This window comes from Saccostrea echinata, unplaced genomic scaffold (genome assembly GCF_033153115.1).
Source record: "Saccostrea echinata isolate AGI-Se365-2 ecotype Australia unplaced genomic scaffold, CSIRO_AGI_Sech_v1 ptg000047l, whole genome shotgun sequence".
In the NCBI taxonomy this organism is placed as follows: Eukaryota; Metazoa; Mollusca; class Bivalvia; order Ostreida; family Ostreidae; genus Saccostrea; species Saccostrea echinata.
In genome coordinates, this window is record NW_026889796.1 from 16,297,064 (window position 1) to 16,316,322 (window position 19,259).

At 33.2% G+C, this 19,259-nt stretch overlaps 2 protein-coding genes across 3 annotated transcripts; both read right to left on the bottom strand.

The window, feature by feature from the left end:
• Positions 1-278: 278 nt before the first annotated feature.
• Positions 279-3,452, bottom strand: LOC133202564 (coagulation factor XI-like). Of its 2 annotated transcripts, none has more exons than XM_061338400.1 (7): positions 3,366-3,452; positions 2,927-2,987; positions 2,528-2,732; positions 2,064-2,248; positions 1,624-1,788; positions 1,245-1,384; positions 279-446 (listed from the first exon to the last, which is right to left on the bottom strand). In XM_061338400.1, exons 1-7 carry the CDS (start codon positions 3,438-3,440, stop codon positions 285-287), a joined length of 993 nt encoding a protein of 330 aa, XP_061194384.1. In that variant the 5' UTR covers positions 3,441-3,452; the 3' UTR covers positions 279-284. The 2 variants fall into 2 exon arrangements, with proteins under 2 accessions (XP_061194384.1, XP_061194385.1); XM_061338401.1 differs by having other exon boundaries at positions 279-442; positions 1,241-1,384.
• A 1,750-nt stretch (positions 3,453-5,202) lies between these two features.
• On the bottom strand, positions 5,203-14,851 carry LOC133203036 (hexokinase-1-like). Its single transcript, XM_061338891.1, has 12 exons — positions 14,743-14,851; positions 13,477-13,645; positions 11,751-11,890; positions 11,579-11,657; positions 9,683-9,822; positions 9,282-9,390; positions 9,118-9,197; positions 8,826-8,938; positions 8,502-8,657; positions 6,401-6,540; positions 6,161-6,294; positions 5,203-5,766 (listed from the first exon to the last, which is right to left on the bottom strand). Exons 1-12 carry the CDS (start codon positions 14,803-14,805, stop codon positions 5,689-5,691), a joined length of 1,401 nt encoding a protein of 466 aa, XP_061194875.1. The 5' UTR covers positions 14,806-14,851; the 3' UTR covers positions 5,203-5,688.
• Between the last annotated feature and the right edge of the window lie 4,408 nt (positions 14,852-19,259).

Genomic DNA, 19,259 nt, shown 5'->3' on the forward strand with positions numbered 1-19,259 from the left:
GTATGTTTTTAAAGAAAATTTATTTCATATATTTTGTAAGACAGTAACCAAACCTTCGAATCACTTCAATATCAATAGAAATTAGTGTTATCAAAGTTTAATATACTTCTCAAATACAAGCATCAAATGTTCAATCATGAATTGATGAAAAACGTTCATTTTAAATCACTTTTTCTTTGTAAATGTTGTGCATTAATTTTATTGAAATGTTATATTTTGATGTATCTTCTCGTTTTCGTTCCAGAGACGGATAGTTAAACATGAAGTCAACAGCTATAGAAACTTTATCCCTTTATTGTTTTGTTTATCCAGTCCAAATACGCCGACACACGTGTAAACACAGCGGGATAACTTCCGGGTTTATCCCGGCTAGAAAATGAAGCCACGCCCACTTGTATCCATTGGTTATCTTTGTCCCTACACGTTAACGGACCACCACTATCTCCCTAGAATGCAAATGACTGTGATTAAAAATGGCATTAAACAACAAATATTCATAAAAATCAAGAAAATATTTATCTCAATACCCTTATCATAATAGCATAAATTTCTATTACAAGGCTAGAAAATTAACACTGGGTACCTTGGTATAGGATACGACATTCATGTTATATATAGACGATAAGGACCAACTAACAACTAAGCGAGATGACTTCAGCCTTTCCATTCACTCAACTTTCCTTATTTATGCAGTAATATTCCACTAGCACCTGCATAAAGTTTTTCTGTCTCCCAACTTATTCGATACTTAAGAGTATCTTCTGAGTACGAACAATTTTTAAACCGATGTAGGCCACTGAAAAATAAGTTGATGTGTAAGATATTTTAACAACCTCGTTTAAAGTCAGCATTTCGAAAAGCCTATGTTCGTTATAATGACCTTGTTAGCAATAACAGCCTATCATTGGGTCATATTTTGTCTGACATATTTCATACCAATTGACACGCCTTTGTTTTATACTAAATTTGATTACGTATTACTCCGTCTACCTGATCTATACATAGGGCACACGGCGGGTATGACGGGTCGACAGGGGATGCATACTCCTCCTAGGCACCTGATCCCACCTCTGGAATTTCCAGAGGGTCCGTGTTTTATGCTCTATTCACAGATTTGTATTATTTGTAGGTTTTTTGAGATCGATCACTGTTCGTTGTCTTCACCTATTTCATTATAAAATATATCTTGTTATCAATCATTAAGATTTCCTGAATACATTTTATTTGTAATTTTCTCTACATGCCTTGCAAATGCCTTTGCCATTGCTTAGAAAACCTGCACATATTCTTTTCCCTATATCCCTTGTTCCGTAAATTTGCGCACATGATTTTTTGTCAAAAATCGGAAGGGAAACGCTGTGTGCGTTGAAGGACAACTTAGCACCTATAAAGAAGAGAAAACAAATTAAAAAAAATGTCCAGTAAACAGAGATATTTCTTATATAATCACAAATATTACCTTAGTTTAATTTTGTAAGAGATTCAAGTACACTGCGATAACATATCTTTACATAACAAAAACAACTTTAAGTGAGGGTTGAGTAAAGTACAAGTTGTCATATGCCTTTTCATGAAGATTATAAGTATTAATGGGATATCTACAGTCCTAAAAGAAACATTAACCTCCAGATCTGCAACCCCATCCCTTCATGACACAGTCATCTCCAATGCCCGGAAATGACGCATTATCAGCAGATGGCAATGGGACCCGTTTGATGTTGTCGTACGAAGGTCCAGATGGGACACTCCGGGAAAGACGCACTAAAGCTATGTCATGTTCCCAAAAATCTACAAATTAAAAGGCAATCAATTTAATTTTAATGCAAAATTGAATACTTATATTGTTTTAATTGCCTGCCGAGTCATTTGCTTTTTCATGCATTTCGTGAATTCTTTTTAAACTAATATCCATCTATTTAACAATGGACCATTTTCGCATATTATAATATTTCAGGTAGAACATACTGAGATTATCTAAAGCAACTTGATTTAAAATGTATTTTTTATAATGTAATTACTAAACCTTTACATCACTGTATAATCTCACCAGCTCTGGGTCTTACTTTGGCCATTATACAGAGGATGAAGTACAATGCGTTCCACGTCCACTTCCCAGTATCTCCAAGATTCTTTATCAAACAACTTCCCCAGGAAATTTTTAATCTTTTCTATTGGGTTTGATTTTAAAGAGGCAGACGCTAATTTTGCCTCCCAGTTCGATGCCTTGCGTTTTTCTGACCCACCATTCCTACAATATAAAAATAGGAAAACCGAAATACCACTTCCGGTATTTGATCTAGACTAATATAAAGGCATCCTACCATTATTCTCATTTACACTCAAAGATACGACTGTGTATTGAAAGGTCTTTTTAAAGTAATAAATTCATTAACATGATGAAACAAGATTATAACTTTCAGTAACTCGGTAGTTGTGTAAAATAAAGTAAATGAATTTAAACTGAGTGCTCTTCCAGTTAGGAAACACTATATTTTGAACTATTTTGAATTATTAAGAGTGATCTGACCTATCGTAAAAACAATGTGCAGCTGTAAGTATCCATCGGTCATTTAAGACGGATCCTCCACACACCAAATGTTTGTGAGCAATAGGAATAAAACCAAACAGTCTTTTGGTAACAATTTTCCCATGCAAACTGACCAACCACGGCCATTCCCCATCTCCCGCCACTTTTCCACCAATTACCCGTCGTTGTCTTGACAGAGCTTCCGCTAATCACAGAAATGACTAATTATTACATTTCTTATCTGCATAGACTGTTTTTCAAACTGATCAATTATTATTTGTATAAACTTTATTATATATAAGTATAAAAAAAAACAGATTCAAAATAAAAATTCATGAATTATAGATATATCTTATTTAGTGTGTAACTTTACTGGAATTTGTTATTCAAATATTGTACCTGGATTAATCAGCAATACATAGAGGACCGTGAAGATAATCACCCGATTTATCATCTTGTCCTTAAATAATTGATCAGAAACATTTTTTTAAAAATCTGCAAAAATCATAATATTGCAATTTTCATCAAAACTATATTTTATATTTAGCCTTACTAGTATATCATATCAATAAAAAATTAGCGGTAAAAACAAAACTGTCCAGACGTCTTTGTTTTATAGGCGTGAAAATAAATGTTTTAGAGAGACAACCAAATAAAATGTACAACGCTTCAAATTTCCTTAAATGGTTACCTGTAAAACTAACATATACATGTACATGCACTACAAATGTCAAACCTTTGGTTTAACAAACGTTTATTTTCAGCATTAATGTTTATACTATTGTAAACGTCAATAACAATTACATGCTGAATTTTGACAGAGAAGTATTTTTCTTACCTGTGATTCTGTCTGTATTATCTGATGAGGTAAATGGTCGGACTTTGACAGGCGAAGAGGACGTTCATGCATCATCTACAAGTTCGTAGGCGGATCTTAGATTACACAAGAAAAATATGGCAAATTAATTTTCCGTTGAATGTGAAATAATTTTTTTAAAATTTATTTCACGTGTCAGCTTCTCGTCTTACCCAACAATAACAACCGAAACAATTGTCACGTGTCAACACTGTATAATCTATGGTCCTTTCAGTAAAAACAATGTCTTTGTTATCCTGTGACAATGAAGGAGCAAAAGTTTCTAGTTTTTATTTGTTTTCCAGATAACAAGGATTGGAAATTGCGTGTCATTAGGTTGATTCCAAGAAAATAAGTAAAAAGCGGCAGTAAAATATTTCAAGTTGTTCAGACATGCGAATAAATTACAAGCAAAAGTGTTATTAGAACTGCGACATTAAGTCCATTGGTCTGTATGCATGTTAATATGCATAACTGCTGAGTTCCTTTCACTCAAAAACCCAAAAGCAAAAGAACCAGAGATCTGTTAAAAAGTGCATTGAAGTTGCTACTTTTTGGGTAAGGGTTCTGGTGTTGTTTACTGCCTAAAGTGCAAATACCAGGAATTAACTTCATAATTTTACCTTAGAAATCCCTATTCCTCATCTATGAAAAGTATCTGGAACTTCCCCTTATAAGTAATGTTTTGCATTGTTCTAATGAAACAACACATATTTACCTAGTCTCCTAACATCTCTTGTCTGCGAAGTCAATGTTTCGCAAAAGATGACATTCTGTCACCGTCTATATTCCATCTGCTTTCCTGTGTTTTGGCACTTCTCTGTTTCATTTAGGAAGCATTACACGTAACATGTTTAGAAAGGTCCTAGCTGTTGAGACGGTACGTTTCACACTATTGAGTCAAAATATTCAAGTTATATATGTAGCGTTTCTAAGCAGATTCCGAATAATACATTTCCTTGCTTGAATCTGTTTCGTGGCACTTAAAACAATGAAATGGTCATACTGGGTCTGAAGAGCTCTTGGTCTTACACATTAACATAATGTTTCCGAAGCCTAGATGTTTTGATATGGTGAATACTTAATATTCAGGACACATATTTTACGGACAAACCCATAAACACTTTGCTGTAAAAATGACTCATTTTTATGCAATTCAAAGTCTTAGTTCATTTACTCAGAGTGACTCGTTTAGAAAGGCTTTTTAAAAGAAATCTACAGTTTGGAGCATTAAAATTTCAAATCAGTGCGCAGATATTGTGACCAAGGTTAAAAAAATGATTTAATCAAGAGAGTATTACACATGTCAATTGTTTGTTGCAGAACACTAATATGATTGTGTGTCACCTTTTTCTCCATTTCAGTCCAGCGGTCTAGATTGTAGCTATGGTGGTTGATTCTTATTTTAGCTCATCCTTGCAAACTAAGGTATTTTTAGAGGCTGGATGGTTTGAACATATTCCTTAACATAAGTAAAGGAATTGGCAGATAACTTTTAACATAATTCCATTTGTGTATAGACCTACCTATACGCTCATAGCTTCGAAAAGTCCTTTCCTATTTATATGAAAGGGTGAGAAGCCGGAGGATTTTGCATTAACTTTTTTTTTTTTGCTTCATTTTTATTTTTGGATGACACTAAGAGAGAATACATTTTTTTTCAAGGAAATCAAGCAGATCAAATCTTTGATATTCATCTATTCCGTTTCACTTTCATTGTACAATACCCATTTTTCTACTCTTTCGTGTGTTAAGTGGAAACGTTACCGAGTTTTAATAGAGTTCAGGCATCATATGAGTTCAGATAGAAAAACAAATGTTTTAGTGGAACTTGGAAACTTCACTCTTTATTTCAAACATATTCTACATGAAAAGTGGGGTCATTATATTGAGGCACTTATGACACGGTCACTCTTAATTTGAATCGAGTAGGAAAATGTTCCCCATACACAAGCACATGACTGTTTTTGGAATAAAGGTAGTCATTCATACAATTCATACATACAAATGAAGGTATATCTTTTACAATAAAATCAAAGAAAATGCTGGATTTTTTGACATATTTCTTTTTAATGGATTACAGAGTTCAGTACCAATGTTAACATTTTTCTTATTTGTTCGGCTTCTCTGACATTAATCATAGTCATTATGATATATTTTATTGCCTTCATCAGCATTCACTGACATTTTGGTTGTTGCCTCTTAAACCATTCTCAGAGCAGTTGTTCCACTGTCATCAACATTTGTTTCCTAAAGTTGTATCTTTCCAGTGATTGACGAGTACATGTGTATTTCCTTATTTGGTTTAAGGCTGTTTGTATTCTACAGCGGCCACAAATGCTGCCCCCTGTCCACTTCCGTCCTTAACCAAAATTAACTTTGTCTGGAGAAGAAAAAGAAGATGAAGTGGTTTTAAAATATGTAAACAGATTTCATATGTATTTCGCTTGTTTTCCAAATTCACGTTACTTCGCTTAATGCATTTTCGCGAGCCAAGGGTTTCTGATCCACTACTCTTCTAACAAACCCAAGGGTGTGAAGAGTAGCGGATCAGAAACTCTTGGCTAGCGAAGATGAGCTTAATGAAGAATTGTACCAGACAAATCACCATTAGTTTTCTCTTAATCATTAAGACCAATGTATATTTTATAATTTATTTCATAAAACTTATACTAACATTGTCTCTGTAATTGTGCTACAGACCAATATAGGTAAAGGGCAAATATAAATGAAGCATATTTGGTGCTTTTGACTAACAAACATGTATTAATATTTACCTTTGTAGTTGGGACTAGGTTTGCTAATAGATCTGCTATATGGACCCTGTACTTTGGGTGCTTCTCATATAAAGATCCATCGAAAGCTATTGTGACTTCAGGCAAGTGTATGTGGTTCAAAAGAACGGCTAATACTGGAGGAAAATGGGAAGGATATTTAATTACGGATTACATATATCAATGTATATTGTCAAATATTTTATAAACTCTATAACCTTTAATTAATGAGCACTTTCTTACCAGCTGCCACTATTTTGGCCCCCCTCTCCGACACTATGGCACAGACTTCTCTCACAAGTGACACATCCTCCTCTGTTGCAATGTCTGCCAAACCAAAGGCCTGAAGGACTGACCATGTTCTCTCCGAAGTCTCATTATCTCTGAAATATAAATACAATTATACTTATTGTATGCCATTATTTTTTTTACACTCTGGTTAGATTAACATTCTTCGGCAATGTTTTTCCTTTGCATTCTAGAATATCCCTGATAATATTAGATGTAATTTATAAAATAGTATTCATACAGTAGTCCTGTAAAACACTGAAGGCAAAATATAATTTTTCATGCAAATTCTGTATGAAAGCACATTTTTAAATGTGATATTCTGGCGGCCAGCCTTTATTTCGATAAACTTTTTTTAATTAAGGTCAGAGACACGTTCTTCAAAAATATAATTTTTTCTCAAGACTCTGTGATTAAAATATTGCTACTTTAAGAAGTTTCCTCACAAAAAATAGGGGACCTTACCGGGCATTTCTGCAAGATACTAGAGGATATATTATCTATTGGAAATATATTGAATTGCTGATTTCCCAATTTTTGATGTTATAAAAAAAAAACCAATAATGATATTTTTTGGTATAGTACAAAGAGATACAAAATCAGATATTCGAGGAACTTGTCGTCAGATCTTAATATACTTGTATATGAAATAAGATCTCTCTAAGATCTCTCTCTCTCTCTCACACACACACACACACACCATGATAAATACTGTAGATGTAATTTTTGCGAAACCTTTTTATCGTGAGATACGTGTGTGGTATTTATAAGCCAAACAGTTTTTATATTTGTTCTATATTAACTTTTTTAATATATAATACAAAAATACATGAGAATTCATTTTTTGCGAAATCTGACCAGTCAGCAAGGGCCCCGCCGAGGGGTAGAAATATAAGGGTGCAGATTAGGAGATGAGAAGTTTACTTGATTACAAAAATTTAAAAATATATGAAAAAGAATAAGCAACAGCAACTGCGAAATATCTAACAACCTGTAAATAGTGTCCTTGTCCATAAGGCAGTAAAAAACATCATATCTGTAATAACTCAATTAAATGTGTATTTAAAGAAGAATGAAGCATGTGTTTTCTGAAATGCCAGCCTTCAGTGAATGCAAATATCACCCAGGCTTGACCTTAACTTCAAAACAAACATCAGTTGCAGACAAAGTTGTTTATCAAACTTAAAGTGAAAGAAAGAAAGCCCTCTAAAATTTTCTGCAAGCAGCAACATAATCAAACCCAGAGGATTAATTATACCCCGGTACTGCTCTCTCAACCTTTTCTTCTAAGTTTACAATAAGAACTTTTTCAGTAATGATAGAATGAGGTCATTATCTGAATACCTGTTAAAATAAATAGTGTATTTGAATTTACATAAGGCAGAAAAAAAGAAAGAAAAAATAAAAAAAATAAAATAATAATAAAAAAGATATCTTTATCTATATCTTGTTTTTAGAATTCAATAAAATCATAACTCATTGTGTATTTTACCAAAATAAAGTATGAACATTATTTAAATCCACATTTCAGAGAATGTAAACATCATTCAGAATTGACCTTAACTTCAAAACAAACTTCATTTGCAGACAGAAGTGTTAACTAATCTCAATGTGGCAGATAAAAATATTGCTTTGGATTTTCTTCAAGAGGAAAGTTAATTAATCCCAAGAGACTCATTGCAGCCTTTCCTAGTTTACAATAGGAACATTCTCAGCAGTTATATCTCTTTGCCCATTCACTCTTATATAAAGTTAAGGAATCTACCCCATGACCCCAGCTCCAAACCGGATGACATAGAGAACCAAACTTAGCATCAAAATATGTCTAACTGCCTATTCAACAAACATACAAAATTTGAAGTTAATTGGTCAACCCTAAAAAAAAGTTATTAGAAAAAAACATAAAATTTGTGGACGGAAGAATTACAGACAGACAGACAGACAGAGTGATTACTATAGGGCACCCGCTAATCCTTGCGGGGCCCTAAAATGGACTTGCTTAATTGCAAAAGAAAAAAGGATTTCTCACGAATAAAATGTGATTTACAGTAATTACTCTTCAATTGAAGTGACATTGGAGGTGGTAAACCCCCATCTTTTCATCAGCTCTGGGGAGGACTTTCCATTAAATAGACACCCTCCCTCTATTAGCTTGATGAGAGGCAATCGCACCTGCTCCCCTAGGTACAACCCTCCAAATGATTTCTCAAATCTGAATTAGAAACAGAAAGTCATAAGACCAGCAGCTTAATAATGAGTTCACAAGGGACAAAATGCACTCGGATCACACTTTTTAACTTACTTGGAAAAAAAAATTAAAATACGACACTTTGAAATGAAGAACATGAAGAGAATTAACCTTGGGGATAACAATACTCACGTATATGAGTGAGGATGATTTGAATGCATATCCACTTCTTTTTCAAATTCATTTCTACAAAAATCTAAGCAACCATTGTCACCAAATGCTCCCCATTCCACATTAACCAAAATCTACAAATAATATAAAAGAAACTGAACCTCCATTGTACTTGTGTATAGAAAAGAGTTGATTTCACATATAATAATAATAATAATAATAATAATAATAATAATAATAATAATAATGTAAATTTATTTCCTCAAGAAATATGATTCAAGAAATATGATAAATAAAATATTGCCAAATGTACCTGGTTTGTATTTGGATCAGTGGATTTGAATTTGTTATAGTTTTCCAGATGTTCCACAAAACAGGCATTTGAACCAGTCCCTAAAAATCAAACAAAATAAAATCTAATCCATGAACAAACTGTTTATACAGGTACAAGCACTTTTCAGGTGAAAGTTAACATACCAAGAATCACTCCAATTCGACAATTTTTGTCCACGTAGTTTCCTGCCATTAATGCCCCAGTAGTATCACTGATTCTTGCCATCACATCCAGCTCAACTGGCATACTATCCTGTAAAATAAATTTGTCAGGAATGCCACTCTTGATAAAGATTTAATCCGATTCTGTTTTTACCTTTTCCTGAGATATGTAAAAATTAGAAGAAAGGTCCAATGATAACAAACTGTCTTTTCAAAACACTGATTTGCTAACAACATAAGCACAATAACTTAACAGGCAATTACTTAGTATGAAAATAAACAACGAACATATCCTGGCAGAGTTTACTAAATATTTCTTTCACTCTATTCTTGTGTCCCCATACAATAATTCTTTTAGAAAAGGAATTTTCTTAACATTTTACCTTTCTCCTAGCAATAGCTTCTTCCAATAAAACACAAGCATCCATCCCTGGTCCATCCGGACATTTGAAAGATTTGGTCCATGTTAGAAGGATGCTGTGTTTTAAAGACTTCTGGTCAGAAGGAAAGGAAAAGGTGAAACCTGTAAAAAAAAATAATTACTCGCAGATGCTGGCAAAATATTTTATGAATTCTTTTATTGTACGTTAAAAAATCTTAACCGTATTTTAGATGATGTGCAAATAATGGCAGTATGTATATTCTGAAATTTAGTACATGTACATGTACACAGTATAATATATCCATAGAATTTTTTCGGTCATGGCCGTGAAAATGATATCAAAGTTATTCTCCTCACTTAGGGCACATTTTACAGCTAAATAAATAAGGAGTTTAGAATATCAAACATTGAACAAATATTTTATAATCTTAAACAATTAATTTTAAAAAGTATTTGATATCAAACCAACATGTCTAAGAATTTTATTACTTATAACAATTGAATTAGGAATTAATAATTGCGAACAGAAACTTGAATGGGCAAAAAATGCTCAGAAACAATGTTATAGAGAAATCCTACAGGTCTGCTCAGAAACAGTCATATAAAAGATGTGTTTGTGAAACACTGATGCAATGGTATAGCAGCCTATGACAAAGGTTAAAGTTTCTCAAATGAAAGTCAAACTCCAAGGTCAAGGTCAAGAGATCAAAAATGTTGTAACCCAAAGAAAGGACTTGTCTCAATGTATATACCTGGTAAATATGAAAGCCCAAGCACTAACCATTCAAAAGTTATGATCAAAGTTAATGTTTTCTAAAAGTGGGTCAAACTTCAAGGTCAACGTCAAAGGGTCAAAATTAATGGTACGCAGGGGAAGACCTTGTTATAAAAAATACACATGCAAAATATAAAAGCCCTGCCACCATCTGTTCAAATGTAATGGCGAAGGTAAAGGTTTTTCAAAAGTAGGTCAAATTCCAAGGTCAAAGGTCAAAATTGTCGGTATCCAAAGGAAGGTCTTGTCAGAAGGAATACACGTGAAGTTTGAAACCCCAAGCACCAACTGTTCAAAAGTTAAGGCCAAGTAGAGTCTCATAAAATTTTGCAAAAGTGGGTCAAACTCCAAGGTCAAATATGATGGTACCCAAAGAAAGGTCTTTTCACAAGGAATCCCCATGTGAAATATGAAAGTCATAGCTCCAACCAATCAAATGTTATGGGCAAGGTTAAAGTTTTTGCGGACAAAAAGACGGACGGACAGGGCAAAATCTTCGATACGGGGGAATAAGAATAAAATCAAACTTACCCTTTTGCAATAAATAAATAAAATGTACATGCATAACTTGAATCATCGATTGTGGCCCCACCCTATCCCCAGGGGGTCATGATTTTTTTTCAAACATGAATCTACACTACCTTAGAATACTTCCGAATAATTAATAACCAATCATGGCTTTGCTGTTCTTGAGAAGATTTTTTTCTATATATTCCTATGTAAAACTTTGATCGTCCCTTCGGGAGTCAAGGTCAAAAATATTTACACCCATGGAAAGGTCTTGTCACGATGAATACACATGTGAAATATGAAAGCCCTAGCACCAACTGTTCAAATGTTAAGGCCAAGTTTAAGTTTGTTAATTTTTGCAAAAGTGGGTCAAACTCCAAGGTCAAGGTCAAGAGGTCAAATATGTTGGTGCTTAAAGGAAGGTCTTGTCAAAAGAAATACACATGTGAAATATGAAAGCCGTAGTTCCAACCAATCAAAAGTTATGGGCACGGTTAAAGTTTTTGCAGACAAACAGACAGACGGATGGACAGGGCAAAAACTATATCCCCGAATCTTCGATTACCGGGGCATAAAAATCCCATGGTTAGGAATTTGCTGAGAACAACTTACCAACAGGCAGTGGAGTAGCTTTTGTGATATTTTCTTCTCGTAAAAACCGTTCCAAACTTTCAGCAATATGATCAAACACCTAATACAACGTAGGAATCATACACTGTAAACTAGATCTTAAATAGGCCATTTTAGTTTCTATCTCCAGAGACCAGTAAAACTTCATACATACATATTTACAAGGGCCCGACAGAAGTTTGTCGTCTAAGTTGTAATACTTCGTGGTCGTGTTAGCCACCCCGTCCTTCATCACGACTCTAACAACACGGAAGTTTGTTCCACCAAGATCTAGACCGATGTAATCACCTATCTCTACAGAATAAAAAAATAAAAATCTAGATCGATGTAATAACCGTTCTCTACAGAATAATACAAAGACTAGACCGATGCAATTCCCGTGCGCTACAGAATAAAAATCTAAACCGATGTACTAGTAATCGCCGCATTTTACAGAAAGTTCAATGTAAATACAGTTCTCTACAGAAAAAAGTAATCACCTTCTCTACAGAATAATACAGAGATCTATACCAATGAAATCACCGTTCCCTACAGAATAATACAGAGATCTAGACCGAAGTAATCACCGTTCTCTACAAAATAATCCAAGATTTAGACCGACGTAATCAACGTTCCCTACAGAATAATGCAAGATTTAGACCGATCGATATAATCACCGTACTTTACAGAATAAAGATCTAGACCGGTGTAATCACCGTTCTTTACAGAATAAAGGTCCATACCGATGTAATCACCGTTCTCCACAGAATAAAGGTCTATACCGATGTAATCACCGTTCTCTACAGAATAAAAGTCTATACCGATGTATCACCGTTCTCTACAGGATAATACAGATCAAAACCGATGTAATCACCGTTCTCTTCAGAATAATACAAGATTTAGAACGATGTAATCACCGTTCTCTACAGAATAAAGATCAATACCGATGTAATCACCATTAAAAAAATTCACTGCAAAATAACACTAGATTTTGACAAATGTTATCACCGTTCTCTACATAATAATACAAGATTTAAACCGATTTAATGCCCGTTCTCTACAGAATCAAGAGTAATACCGATGTAATGACAGTTCTCTACAGAATAAAATTCAATACCGATGTAATGACCGTTCTCTTTAGAATAAAGATTTATACCGATGTAATGACCGTTCTCTACAGAATAAAGATCTATACCAATGTAATCACAGTTCTCTACAGAATAAAGATCTATACCGATGTAATCACAGTTCTCTACAGAATAAAGATCAATACCGATGTATTGACCGTTCTCTACAGAATAAAGATTTCTATAGATGTAATCAAGTTCTCTACAGAATAAAGATCTATACCGATGTAATCACCGTTCTCTACATGCAGAATAAAGATCTATACCGATGCAATAAAAGTTCTCTACAGAATAAAGATCTATACCGATGCAATCTTTAAAATACTGTTTGTTTGCCCTCTCCCGACTCAGGGTAAAAAAAAACTAGGGTTGGTAGGAAGGTGGAAAAGTTTTTTTTTCCTAGAAAATTTCAACAAACATGTTGACAGGATGAGAAAATTTAGGAATAAAAAGAAAATAAATCGTTTCCTGGAGGTTAAAAAATGTTTCGAGGCGGGTCATTTTTAGCCAGTCGGTCTGGAGAGGTCAAACAAACAATTGAATAAAGATGGCCTGATGTAATGACCGTACCCTACAGAATAAAGATTTATATAGATGTAATCAACGTTCTCTACCGAGTAATACATTTTGATACATTAAATAACCTGTGCGATGTTAGATCAAATCGTCTGTCGAAAGAATATGAGTCGTTCTGGATTTAATCACAAAGCACTTCTCTAACGTTATTTCGATTCCAACTACATGTTTTAACTTAAGACATCAAAGTAATTTTACCATTCCCCTTTAAAAGATTTCGTACATAAGTACACTCCCATAGCAAATTCGACTGTTTTCTTTTTTCTGGGTCCATTGTATTAGCAAGAGAAATCTGGTCTTCGAAAGTATCCATTAACTTTTGAATGGTTGCATCATTCAGGATAAGCGGCTGAAGAATCTCTTCTATCTACAAATCAATTGATAAGGTCAGAAAAAGGTTAAATACATATACATGTATGTATGAGCGATTTTAATTCAACGAGGGTCGTTCAATAAGTTATGCAACATACGGTTTATCATTATACATGAAGGATCATTTAATTTCATTTTTTCACATTAGAAAAGTTCTATTTATCACCGAAAACCATGCTTTTTCCTAGTGTCTTCTCAAAGAAATTCTCTTTTAAAGTAAGCATAGTCACTACACTGAGCTGAAATCTGCGTAAAAAGTTTGTCTGCCAAGAAGATGAAAATGAGGATGCACATGATGTATGTGAAAATGTATTTGAAAACTGCGTTCATTATAAAAAATTCTGAAGATTCCATATGAAAGATACGGTTTTGATATGTGGAAAGACTAGTCTTTCACGCTGCGCAGTCTTAAAATGGATTTAGAAATTCAGAAGTAAAAAGGGAGAGTTAAATGGTCAGTCGAAATCTAAAGGGATATCAAAAAATATCAATGCTGTGAGTACAGGATATCTGAAAATACCAGATTTGTAGTGAAAGAACTAAGATATTAAATATTTCATCATCACAACAGTTAATAGATTTTTCTGACAATGGATATTTCTATCAGATGGGTGCCTAAATATTTCCTTACAGATGCCTAAGAGAAAACACGCGTTAAATGTGACAATGGTCAATTAAAAAAATAAACATTTTAACAAATAAAATAAGGTATTATAGACCTGGATGATGGATAACCAAATATGGGTGCACTTAAGGAAGATCAATAATAAAATGTGGAATCAAAGAGAAAGTGTCGTCCTATTATTGCAAAGAAAATCTAGTTCTCCAAACATGTCTTATACAGGTTTACTATTTACTGAAGAGGTCCAGTAAATGTATGTACCTACACCCAAAGGAGGATAATTGGACTTTTCGTAAAGAAAGCCTGCTTATCTGTCCTCGTAAAACCCGATGCATAAATTTATAGTGTTTACAAACATAACATGTATTTCCTATCTAGGTCAATATAACGGGGTTGTCTACCATTCTCTAGATACTACGTTTTTGCAGGAATTTTGAGTCCTCGCCTTAGCTTCATCATAAAGTCCTTACCTTCTTCCGTTTTGTCTCGTCTTCTATATTCTGTATTCTTATCCGACTGTTAATAGGCTCCATCTTTAATAATATGCAATTTTATATGCTTTTATTCGTTAAAAATGGCTGAATCAACAACTGAATCTGTTACACGTGTGTTCATTCTGATCTCCTCTAACACGCATTTGTGTTGTCAAGTAGATAAGACTTAAACTGACATGAACGAGGAGCGATTGGTCAATAGCATACCAAAGTAATTAAATTAAATTACAATTACTTTGCTAAAGTCTTCATTTAAATTATAATTACTTCAATTCATAAATTTTGTTAATTAAATTACATTTTCTTTGCAAAAAGTGATTAGTTAAAATAAAAAAATTACATTATTTCAATAAGTTTTCAAATCTAAATTAACAAAGGTTTATTCAAGAAAAATGCATATAGTATTTGTAAATGGAGATATTAATAATAATTCCCGATCAATGCTAGAAAACTTTTTCATTGCATCCAATCATGTTTTTTTTCTTCAAATGGTCATTATTGTAGTAATGATCGGTATATGTGTAGGTTGAGATTCTCAACTTTAATATTTTAGGGATAAAGAATACAACGTTTTTTTTTTAATTGTTTGTTGTTGTTGTTGTTTTTTTCTCTTTTTTTTTTCTTTTTTTTTTTTTTAATGAGCAATATATTTAATAACTCATGCTTGGATATGTGGATTTTTTTTAAAGATTTCAAATAATGTCAAAATATTGTGTGTAAAAATGATAGATTTATGCTTCATTTGGGGAAGTTTAATGGTCATCCAGGTGTAAAGGAGAATTGATGATCGATATCAGCCCGTCTAGATGAAAATTACATGGCTTGTAGTTTTGTTTTGTTTTTTCAGGTTTTACATTTTTATTTTATTATAATTTTTTGTACATGTACATTTCTTACAATTTGTGACATGTACAAAAAATAAAATTAAACTTACCCTTTTGCAATGAGTAAATAAATAAACGAAATGTACATGTATAATTCTGAAGAGTTTGAAATGTACAGACAATAAAATCCTAAGCAGTGAATAAAAGATCTTGTCACAGTAATTATTGTAAGTGTACAATTTTTATTTTTCAAATAATCAACATTCTTCTTTTTTACGAAAAAAGTCGATGCATATGCTGGTTTATATTTTTTGACTAATTCTGAATAGAAATGACACACATAAATTTCTAAAATATGAAGAAATTAATTGATATTTGGTGTTTAAATTTGAGACTGCCATTTTCTGTATAAATCAATACAAAATTTTATACACATTTTATGGCATTATTACAAAATAAAGAAGACTAGTGAGGCATATACGAGAGCTGATTCAAAGTTATTAATAATAGGAAGTCATCAACAAAGAAGATGGGCGAACAAAGCGAGTTGAAATGCCTATAGTGCAACAAACATGAAGTTGAAAAATTGAATCTCAGTCATAACTAAATTTTCTTTGATATTTCATCTAACATTAATTGCCTATGAAATAGCAAACACACACTAAAGAGGGCAAAAGGGATCGTTTTCTCATACCTTTTCAACATGAGTGGGTCTTCGTCCCCCCCCCCCTTTTTTTTGAAAGTTTATCCTCAAAGTTTGCGTAAAAAAATATACATTTTTGGTTAACAAAGACATGAAGCAAAGACCCACTATACCTTAAAAATACACTTTTATGACACAACATTCGCATCTTCCAAGAAATACTTGAAGTCCATTTAGTCAAAAATCACATTTCAAGCATAATTTAAATGCCACTATTCAGCAGGAGCTGTGTAGCGTAGTGGTTAGCGCGTTAGTCTCAAATGAAAAATGATGCTCTGGATTTTTATTGCTAGGACATTGCACCTTATCTGAGGTGTTCTTTGTGACGTCACAATCTCCGCTTCACGCACATTGACCTTCCGGTGAATATACGGTTTCAAAACATGGTGAATATACATGTAACGTTTTATCATAGTATATTTACATTATGTGCAATGGATTTGCATATCTCTATATATAGAGTCTATTTGTGACTATTTAACGTTTAACAACGTCTCGATATTCATCGGGTCAAGCCATATATTCACCCGAGGGTCGGTGCTCGTGAAGTAGCGATTGTGACGTCATAAAGGCCAAACAAACGTTGTAAACATTGGTGCGATGGTTGGGACCAGTTGGTGCAACTGAGCAGGTTAAAAAAAAGTTTTGCAAATCTGTTGGATGAAGCTTTCTTGAAAAAAAAAATACCCATGAGAAAAGAAAAGCAAAGACGTAACAGGCCCGTAGGAAGCAATTTCAGTTGGGGGGGGGGCATTTTTAGTTTGGGGGGGGGGGGCTACCAAGCGCTACATTGAGGAGGCACAAGCACAAATTACATGTAGCTATGTTTCCTACAGTGTACTATATATCGGCAAAATGTGGGTAATCTGCCCCTCCCCTCCCGGTTCCTACGTCCATGCATTACATGGTAAATGTATCTGCAACATTTATGAAAATTTTGTCGTTCTGCAGTCTTAGGTGTCCATTTTTATTCGATACCGGACAATATAATAAAATAACATTGGACTGTAGGAGTAGTTTAAAAAATGCTTTGATATTCACCAGAAAATGATAAATATTGTCATACTCGGCTTCTCAGGCCCATGAATTTCAAAATGTTGGTAAAAGGTGGAAAACTCAATACAATCAATCAAACAGTATGCAACTGCTAGATTTACATGGGTAAAGGAGATGATATTTAAAAATAAAATATGTATTTTCTAAAAATGACCAACTAAGCCCCACCATGAAATCTGAATCTATCCAGGGGCCATGAATTTCACAATTTTGTTAAAGGTGATCATTGCTAATTACAATCATGACAACAGTTTGACTGCATGGTTCCATCCCTCAGGCTCTAGGGAGGCAGACACCATGAAATTCACAATTTTCTCCCTTTACCCAATACAATATGCTGTATACTATATACCAAAATTGGTTCAGCTGGTCTAGAAAAGAAGCAGAAAATATTTAGACTGATGCACATTTGAAAACAGCAATGAATATGTGGCTTTTTTTTTAGTGCTTGGGACTTCAGATGCAAGTGGACAGCCCCTTTTCCGATAATATTCTATGGAAGTAAAGCGTATTAGTCCCACTTGGACACTTTTTATTTTTTCACACTTTTATCTGTAAAAGAATCTGGGGGGATAAGACGAGCCAGGTGCCCATGCCCATTTTTCGGCTATGCAAGAACATTTATTGGAAAAAATCTCTCAATTGTTCGAATTTACTTAAGCATTTTAATGTTTACCGTAGTTTTCAAAATGATATTTATATTCTAAACAAGCTAAACAGTTGACTTTCATTTACTGTCACAAATGTCTAACATGGGTAAGGACTTCTATTAATTAATCTGCATATTGAGTTTTTACACTTATTGTGGAGATATTATAAAAATGTTAACATCGTATATAATGATAATGGTGATCTAGAAGCGCTTTTATTTAAAATAAATAAAACGGGAATAAAAGTATTCAAATATCTATTATAATTTTTATCCGGCATTTTAAATAATTTACTGTAAATAAGTTCATTACTACATGTATATATTTTATTTCCAGTGAAAAATATGTTATTCCTATAGACATTTTTTATAAAGTAAAACAAAATTAAGACCAAAAAATCAAAAAAAAAAAAAAAAAAAAAAAATCAGAGCATGACTCGAACACTTTCCTCAATAAACGTCCCTTTAAAGAGCTCATCGCTACCCACTAGACCACGGAGTCACACTAACATTTCCAATTAAATAGCATACAGTTCTCTATATTTAGCAAGCGTTTTTGGACTTAGAATTTTTTAAGACCACGGTGAAAATTTAAGTAAGTTAACTTAATTTTTTATGTAGAGTGGGTCTTCATACCAAATTTTTGCAAGTGTAAAAAGCAACATCTTTCCATTGCCTTTCATTAATCGTTCTCAAAAAAATGGTACGATGACCCACTCTATTTAAAAAATGTAGTTATATCATCCAATTTATGTCAGTTTCTTTGAAAATTGAGCGTGATGCTATTTTGTTGTGTTGATCAGAATCATTTTCGCTGTTACAGTATTCAGGTTTTGTCAAATTTATATGCAAATGGTAATAAGCATTACATTAATTCAACAAAAAGTGAAATTTTTGTAAAATGAATTTATTGATTTTTTATCGATCGTTATGTAGGCATATGGCTCGGCTTATCCCCCCAGTTTCTTTACACTTTAATCTTCAAATGAAGGGACCTTTTCAAGGAAAGATAATCTAACAAAGTGAAATAGGGTAAAGTTATTTAAACCAGAGGTCTCTGAGGAGACTGTAGCTCTACTGGTTTTTACTTAATTAATAAAGGTAGAGAAAGGTAGCACTTAGACTTGAGACTTTGGCAACGGCAATAAATAAAATAATGATCCATGGTTTACTCTCTTTCTGAGTAGAGTTTAATTGCAATTGGACAAAAACTGTAGTAGGAGTAGCATTTTATAAGAAATTCACAAAAAAATTCTATTTT

Bases quoted from the DNA above. Each gene is read 5' to 3' on its own strand.
- LOC133203036 (XM_061338891.1), bottom strand. From the start codon at position 14,805: ATGGAGCCTATTAACAGTCGGATAAGAATACAGAATATAGAAGACGAG. The intron at 11,891-13,476 runs GTAAAATTACTT...TTTATTCTGTAG, and splicing joins AAATCTTTTAAAGGGGAATG to AGATAGGTGATTACATCGGT. The intron at 9,823-11,578 runs GTAAGTTGTTCT...TTTTTTTTACAG, and splicing joins AGCTACTCCACTGCCTGTTG to GTTTCACCTTTTCCTTTCCT.
- LOC133202564 (XM_061338400.1), bottom strand. From the start codon at position 3,440: ATGATGCATGAACGTCCTCTTCGCCTGTCAAAGTCCGACCATTTACCT. The intron at 2,733-2,926 runs GTACAATATTTG...TTCTGTGATTAG, and splicing joins TGTATTGCTGATTAATCCAG to CGGAAGCTCTGTCAAGACAA. The intron at 447-1,244 runs GCATGTAGAGAA...TTTGCATTCTAG, and splicing joins ATGGCAAAGGCATTTGCAAG to GGAGATAGTGGTGGTCCGTT.